General features: G+C 39.1%; 1 protein-coding gene across 1 annotated transcript in view; it reads right to left on the minus strand.

The window, feature by feature from the left end:
- Window positions 1-8,605, minus strand: part of ARHGAP15 (Rho GTPase activating protein 15) — a 751,376-nt gene extending 742,771 nt beyond the window's left edge. Inside the window, exon 1 of the mRNA XM_075529808.1 lies at window positions 8,441-8,605. Within this exon, the coding sequence (XP_075385923.1) occupies window positions 8,441-8,605 (165 nt within the window). The remainder of the gene's footprint in view (window positions 1-8,440) is intronic.
- Between the last annotated feature and the right edge of the window lie 254 nt (window positions 8,606-8,859).

Here is an 8,859-nt window from a genome sequence, read left to right on the forward strand (position 1 = left end):
CCACTGCTGTCCCCAAACACCAATACCTCGAATCCCCAGGTCCCACGTTTATAGCACAAAGTCATTTTCTTCTGCCTGTGGCCCAGAAGTAGCTATTTCAGAGTTCTAGGAATACACAAATAATCTGAATGTTCCCGGCCCCCTTTTTACTTGTTTATCTCTTCCTTGAATCACATGAGTCTACTCATTTATCTTAATCTTGTCAGTGTAGGCAGAGTCAAACCGACAGAAGGTCAGTCTTGAGAACTCAGGTTATAAAGAGAGATAAATGAGGTGCATGATTAGATAGATAGATAGATAGATAGATAGATAGATAGATAGATAGATAGATAGATAGATAGATAGAGATATGGATGGATGAGTGTATGGATAGAAACATGGATTGATAGACAGATAAAACTCACTGTCAGCCAGTTGATTTCAACTCATAGTGACCTCATAGGACCGTCACTAGGTATGGGAATAGAAAGCCTCATCTTTCGCCCAAGATTGCTTGCTTGCTTAAAATAAGTATGCTTAATCTAGAATATAATTAAGTTCCAATATCTATGCGTGTATAGATATGCATATATATTGACAGAAGAGGAAAAAGTAGAGAGAAATATCGAGACACCGGAAGGAAAAGAAAGAGAGAGAATTCACTCTCTGCAGCAATAAAGGAGCTAGTTCCTGGGGGGTGGGGGAATTTACTGGGAGCGCCCCCCACCCCCGCACACATGCAAAGCCACTATGGCGCCATCACAGAAGACACTTAGAACCTAGGAGGTAGCTCAGTGCTGTTGTTCTGCTCCAGGGCTCCCCGTTCCAGGACAGGTTCTTCGAGTACAAACGTAGTGCCAGTGACAAGGAACATCCGTCAGCAGCACCACAATGAAGTCAGTTTCACTCGGTGCTGTCCAGCAAAAGGCAGCGTTCACCGAATTCCAATTCAGACTAGCTATGGCTCCAGGAGTGATGCAATTTTGAAAATCAAGGCAAAACATTTCAATGAGAAAATGGGCAAAATGGAAATGGTGACCGAGTGGCAAACAGATTTTACTTTTCAGCTTGTATTACTATCATGATGATGATTAATTTGTGAGTCTACATCTCCCCACAACAATCTCCAATTCTAACTTTTTTGGATGGACACATTTAAGAATAAAAAGAATGTTCTCATCATCTTATACAATTTTGCTAAAGGGACGCACATCACGTTGGGTGTTTGCTATGAAAGTCTTTTCATAATATGGACTCCGGTTCCAAGGTTATTTTAAGGCCGACTAGTACATGAATTAATAGGAGATGCTGCAAATTATTAAGTGGAAAAGCAGTGTTGCTGCCATGCCTAGTGTTAGGTAACTGTTTTTAATTAGAATGTACACTTTTAGATTACTGATTATGAACACCAGGGGACCTGAGGTTTTGATTTATCATTAATTCTCCTTTATCTCTAAGAAGTGAAAATGAGACATCTGGCTTGCAGCGAGTCTTTCGGAGTCTGTGCAAGCCGGAGCAGAGGCTCTTTCACCTGTCATCTCTAGTACTGCTCTGCCCCCTTGTGCTGCGGCAGTGAACTCGACAGAGGAACACTTAGCCTTCATCTTTGTGCATGAACTACCGCAAAACCCTACTGTCACTTCTCACTTTTCTGGCAAGTTCAAGGTCAGTATCTAGCTATTTTCAGCTCATCTCTTCTTGATCCGTGCAGAGAAATGACAAGGTAACGTGATTCGGGGTCAGCTGTATTACAGGAACCGTTACATAAAGGGAGAAACTGAAAATCAATCCTAGCTGACAGTGACTTCGGGATAATCAGTGCTCACTGGATGGCCCTGTCAGCTCAGCTGCATCAAACGTCGTGCGACTTCTGTCAGGTCTTTTTAAGAAAACCATCTTCTCACTTTCAGCATCATAAATATTTCACTTGAGCCGAAATCTGTAGACCACTTGCACTGTCTACATTTGCAAAGCCGTCCCCTTATTTGCTGGAAATCTTTCATGAGTGATATCTATTATTGTCCGGCTTGCTCCGGACCTGAGAGAGCTGGTACTTCTGTATGTAAAACCTGCCATTCTTTCTCGTGACTATGTGCAGTTTCCTCTAGACAGCTACATCTTCTGCTTGGAACAAAACGCCACTTTCTCAACCCTTTCCCCAAATCCTCCTGGCTCCATCTCCTCTCCCCTCCTTCTTGGTAACAGAGCACCATCATCCATCATTTCTTCTTGAAGGATTGGGCTTCTCTCCACTCAATAGCTCTTGATGGTTGCTTCCGTTTCACTCTCTGTGTTTTCTACTCCAAAATTTCCCCCTCACCCAGAATTAAGAACAGGGTATTTAGCAAGATGTTCCCCGTTCACAGCGCTGCATTGACATGACATGTCAGTTTAGGGAAGGCAGTCATTTAATACCACCCACTCAGTGCTCCCTTGAAACAGCGAGGCCCTCGCTGTACTTGATGGAAGAAAAATTTACCATAATATTAGTTGTCAGTAAATTCAAAGCCGGAACTCCTAAAGCTATAAAATGGATTAGAAGCAATTTAAAAAAGAATTAACAAACTAGAGTAAGAGTATACTGTCAACAAACAAATGCTCCATCATAGGACTGTAATTTGGAATTTTAATTACCCCTCTGCTTCTGTAACAAAACAATGTCTGAACTGGCAGCGATTTGAATCTCTCACAGGTCATTGAGCATTCTAGTTAATTACTCTATGAATAGCCTGTTTTTCTCCCCTCTGGAAACACGTTTCTAATGGCAGTCAAGGTCTGACAAATGTGTCATCTACATAATTAGCTAGGAAGCAACACAAAACATTAAACATGCTTTGTGCCGACAACTATCAAAACATTTCATTTGTTGTCAATTATTCATTACTTTGTAGGTTCTGAAGGGGTTGTTATTATGGAAATAAGTCCAGATGCTAACAAGGTTAGAGTTTTGGATTCAAATTAGTAATCAGAGGACTAACTTTTAAAAAAATGTATCTCATGTACATTCAGCGCCATGTTCAATCAGTAGGAGATTATAAACAAATTTAGCTTTGCTCAAGCTAAAATGGAAACGTGCAGCCACGTATGCGGATTTGAGAGTCCTTGCTCATGCTTCGAAGCAGAGTCGCGGCACCGGCGTCATACACTTTTTGAACCTTGGGCAAGTCCGATTTGTGCTTGGTAAACAGAGTTAAAGATTTTCACAGCCTGACATGACATAGGATAGAAAGGAACAAGGAACGGAATCTCTGGTGGCTTTGGAAATCATATTCCCTCCTGGGGCAGAGTGTGTAAAATTCTAGGCTATATGTATGTATGTGTTGTACAGCCTGGTTACAAACTACATACACTACTAGTTACCTCGGGTAACCTTTGAGGTGCATTTAACGCTTCTTTGATGGCTTTTAAAATCTTGTTTCTTTTATCATTTTAATAATGCATATAAAGCCAAATATTGTCTTGAAAGCAGCATTCTTAATGCATGTGGAGGACATAAAAAGATTGCTTAGCAAAATTGACCTCTCAGTGGTAAAGAAAATTGCAGTGGGAGACACATTATTGCATAGTCATATCTGAAGTTTGAATCTACCGAGTCTGACTCCACTGTCCTCCAGCTCTTCCTTATAAACCAAAATGGCTTACAAATGTCATCCACAATAGTCCAATAAAGATCAGGAACAAAACACTGCCCTTACATTGATGAGATAAGAAGGATTTAACTGCAGAAGCCAGTGTCTCAGAACAATTCATATGGCTTGTACTTGAATCAGAAAAAAATGGAATTCCAATTATATTTGTGTGTCCAAAATTTAATTGAGATGATCAATTTATTTCCTACCTAAGGTTTGATCAGATGCCTGTGCTATGGAGTTAGATAAAAAGAAAAGAAAGAAAGCAAATCCCATCGAGAGAAATTGAGAAGACCCGTTATCTACAGGGTGTGCAAAGCATGTCAGGAAATAATTCTACCCTCGGTGCTGAGGATGCCCAGTTAATAAAAAAAGATCAGCCACTCGCTAAGAGAAAATAATTGTCTGTATCCATATATTTCAAAGCAAAAAGACAGCCACATCTTACATTAAATAGGGCACATTAAACTAAGCTTTAATAATTTTTATGCAGAAAGAAACTAATCCATTTTCAGATCATACGATCCACAGCAATAAAAGGAAATCATCAAACTAAAAACAATTTTAGAAATGGCTGCAGACTCTCATTTAATTAACATGCAGCAGATCATATATTTATGAGGAAGTCAAAATATTTAGGAAGCCTATAATCCTGTAAGCCTTAATGTGGTATCAAAACAACAAATAAATGCAAAGTGTTACTGTTACACATGCCTGCCTGATCAATGGTTTTCACATATTGATCTATAAATGGAGTTGACAGTCTGTGTTGGCTGCACATTTTCCAAGCAGCGCTATTTTTGCACAAAACCAATACGGGCAATTACCTTTGTTTGAGATGCCAACTCTTATCAATTCAATGTGATTTAGTGTCATTTTAATTAAATATCAGGATCCACTTCAGGACAATTTATACAAACAAAGCCTCAAACTTAACTATAAGCTTGATTTGAAGTAAACACGGACAAGCTCTACCAGCTCACAATATTTCCCAAAGACTGTGCTAAACAGAAGGCTTATATTTTTAGCAGCAATTTTTATGTCTGCCTTTTGGCTAGCCACAACTTTGGCAAGTATCCTATAATCACAGAAGTAAGAAACAAAAGGAAATAGTTTCCTCTTTTGCCTGATAATATATTAAAAGGAAAAATGAACCCCTAGACTGTCAATGGAAGCAAAATCATCTTGCACACTATCATTTAGGAATGGCTCTACCTAAGTCTTTATCTGGACATCAGTAAAAGGTTAAGTCCCTGTTTGTGATGGTCCTGAATGAAGTAATGCACTTCTTCCGGGCTCACAAACTGTAAACAGGGACTAGTCATACATCTGACTGCTTGAGACACCAACATTAAATGCCGCAACAGCTCACACTTGCTCAACCCTATGTCTGCAGCTTACTGATTTGGGCTATTTAAACTCTTCATTAAGATCTATTTTAAACTGTCCAGTAGGGTAGCACATCCTTCTTAACAAGAACATCAAAGCCACATTAAACCATTTGCATTAGCTATGTGCTGGCTTGCATATTAGCCTTTTTAACCTTTAAAGAGGCCCACGTCACTTGCCCCATTTATTCACACGAAGCCACCTGCTTCTCTGGTTAGTGCCTTTGAGGAAATAAGCTGCCCACCTTGAAGCGATCTCGCTCAGTGCCCAGGAGGAGACAACAAATCGTGGGATCTGAAAGGTGCTCCTGCCTCCCCAAGCAAAGGTCTCCAGATACCTCGTGAGAATGAGCAATGTCCTTGCTAATTACCTTTCCTGAAGGTATCGAGATTATGTCCCAATATGTCGACAATATCTCTTTGAGTTCTGAAAAGGCTTTGATTGTATTAACCAAATAAAAACAATTCCTTGTTGTCTAAGGAAAACAGGTGGGGCCTTCGACTCTTAAAGTTTTACAGTCTCAGACACCAACGTGGGCAGTTCTAGTCTGTCCTAAAGGGTGCCTATGGGTCTGAAAGGACTCAAAGGCAATGAGTTGTTGTTTTGAAAGAAAATGGTACACACAGTCAATAAATTGTTATGGGAGAATCAAAGCATCCTTTGTATAAAACTAATCTCAATTTCAAAATACTCCTCTCTATAAAATACAGAGAACATGGGGCTCTTGCGATATACAGGTAGGATAAATTTATACTGTGCTTCCACCTCACAGTCATATTTAAATATGATAATTGGGAAAAATTAAAGGATGGAGTGTATAAGTTAATGGCCAAGTTATAGAGCTGATTTGACCCCAGAACATGTTACCTTATTTATGATGAGTTAATGAACTGAAATGAATTAAGTCATTGTTAATGTGATTCTCCAGTTTTTGTGTTACTGTATACTCAGTCCATATTATACTGACATAATTGTCATACTTGTGAGCAACTAATAATGTATACGCATATTATATTTTAAATAGCATGGTAAACACGGTTATCTGGTGCCTCCTAGTCTTAATTGTGTGTGTGTGCATGTGTGCGTGTGTGGGGGGGGTTGGGGTCTCAGATTATAGGTGCTTCTGCCACAATACCCATAAACATGGTCACACAGGCTTAATGTAGACCTTCACTACTTCTCCTGAGTCCAAACTCTCCCCCCTTGACCTCACCCCACCTGCCAGGTTCTGAAAAATCAAATCCTTAGAGTAGCTTCCATAGAAAACTTTAACAGGCTTGTTTGAATAAATATGCCAAAATACTTTACATTCTGTCAGTATCTAGTCAGAAAATTGTGCATGGAAAAAAGAGATGGAAAGAACGGAGACAGAAAGAAAATTAGTGCCATGGCACGCTTTCAATACAGGATCCCGAGCCAAGTTTTCCCGGTGCAACGGCATATCCTCACTGAAATACCGCTTTTATATCATTAGGCACTGCACACACATCGAAAGTAACTTTTATTTGTGTTCCTTATTGAGGAATACGTATTGCCCAGGCTAAGAATGTGGAAACAAAAGCAGGATAATTATGGCGAATTTAACTTTGGAAAACTCTTATTCTCTAACCATCCAGGATACAGCCCCCAAACTAAAGTTATGTAACAAGGTAATATCAACAATGAGAAACTGCATGATAAAATCCTGCCCAAAAGTGAAAAATGCTAATTTTGTCTCATTTAGCAGCTGGATACAGAAATGCTCATTAGTTTTAAGAGGGTTAATCCTTTTAACTTTTGCATATTGATATGCCAATTATGCCTAATTGTACAAGAGGCATCAGTCAAGGTAATAGTGCATAAACACATGAAAGTTATTAAGTACATCCCAACATGTAATAAAGTAGGTGTTAATTGGTAGCTGAGTTCTGCGGGCTATTGAGGTGGATAATTCATTGAGAGATGGATCACTTGTAATTTCTCTCCATAATTCCTTTTGCAGTCTCATGCTGGGATGTTTTCATGCTTGTCAAAAACAACTGCGGCATAGTGCCTTTTGTTAAACACAGCCAATAAAATATGTTAGGCATCATTAAATATACTTAACTTTTCAACTTTTTTCAAAGGTACAGTTCTTCCTTGATAATACATTATAGAGATTCCAATAATTTACTCTAACCACTGTCTCAAGTTCATAGTTGGGTAACATTTTAACTGGCTTAAAAGCCAAGTCAGACTGGCGCTGTTGTGCCTTCCAGCACACAGGACTTTAAATGAGAAAGTAAGTAAGGGAAAATGAATCTCTCATTAGCTACCTTATCTGAGGAAGCATTTCTCACTTGCAGTATATTATCACTGGCTTTCTCATGCTAAATTTGCCTATGACACCTGAAGAAAGAATGATTAAAATGGGCTTCCATCTCCTGAGATTGTCTGTGGGTTAATTTTGCAGTTGAAATGCAAGCAAAAAAAGAAAAAGAGGAATACATATATTCAGGAGCATGCTACTTAGCAAGTTTATCTCATTTAATAACTCAGTTAGGGAGCTGAATATTTCATAGGCCCCTACGATATTAACAGAATACTCAATTAATAGCTCACATGGTTCTGCAGAGCGACTGGGACTCACTGTCTGTCCCCAGCTAACCTATTTCTTGCTCTTGCTCTCACTGTGAGAAACAAAATAGATCCAGGGTCCAAAAGAGTGGCTAACATTGCATAAATAATGTTGCAACATCCTATGGCCTCAGCTGCAAGTTACCACCATTATGGAAGAAAATTAACCAGAGGAGACTCATCGCAATCAGTGTGTTTAGTGGCTCAGGATGCGTGCAGGGGCAGGGACACAATTGGCAGTCAAGTTCATCTCTAACTATTTTATTTCAAATCTTCCTAATGACACATTATCGAGACAAAATGGCTTCCTCTCCAAACCTTAAATAGCCACACCACATCCAATCGTGGAAGCCTATCCAAAACGAATTTTAATTTCCAGTGTCATACATTATTGGGAAATGTCAAGGAAGAGAGTTTATTTTCCTTTGCATTTTTGTTAAAAGGGTTCTGCTTCCCGCGTGATTCTTAGCTAATTTTAGCCTCTGGGTTTTTGAAGTGATGTACTGTATTTGGAAGTACAAACACCACATGCTAGCATAACCTCATTATTTTTATGACACTGAAGCATGATAGTGGAAGCCCTTAAAATGAGTCCAAGGTGCTCTTGGGTCTAGCTCCAAATCCACTCTATCACTCTGGATTAAGCCCAGCTCTTCTCTTGCAACTGGGGATATTATTACGACTGTAAGTAGGCAAAATAAAATGCAATGCAAAAATGGTTTTCTCATGCACATTTGGAAAACAAATAAAACAAAGCTAATTAGCTTTCCCCTTTTTCTCCCTCTCTGTCTTTTTTGTTTTGTTTTCCAAACTTCAATGTAGTAAAGAAGTTGGGGTGTCTGACTTACGGGTTCAGTGACCTTCCCAATATCGGTGAGGATCATGGATTTACTCTGGCTCAGTCTGTCGTGGTGGCTGTTGGCATTTTTGATTCTCATTTGCACAGCTCCCGTGCCTTGGCAGGTGGAACTTAGTGGTTCCACAGAGGTGTCAGAATTTGTAGATTTCTGCATATTAAAAGGTTCTCCTGTTAAAATATAAAAACATCACGTTATTACAAATATGTAATTCTGCAGGGAAAAAAAACCCTTGGTAGAGACCAAGTGTTTGTTAACCAGTAAAATAAAAATTATATAAAAAGTAGATGATTAACAAGACAATGTTGTTTTTATTATGCACGCTCTCTATATGTGAATTGTATATATGTTAGACAACTTTAAACGTTGGTAGATGGTTCATTTGTCATTTATGTAATTCCTAATCCAAT

Source organism: Tenrec ecaudatus, chromosome 13 (genome assembly GCF_050624435.1).
Source record: "Tenrec ecaudatus isolate mTenEca1 chromosome 13, mTenEca1.hap1, whole genome shotgun sequence".
NCBI lineage: Eukaryota > Metazoa > Chordata > Mammalia > Afrosoricida > Tenrecidae > Tenrec > Tenrec ecaudatus.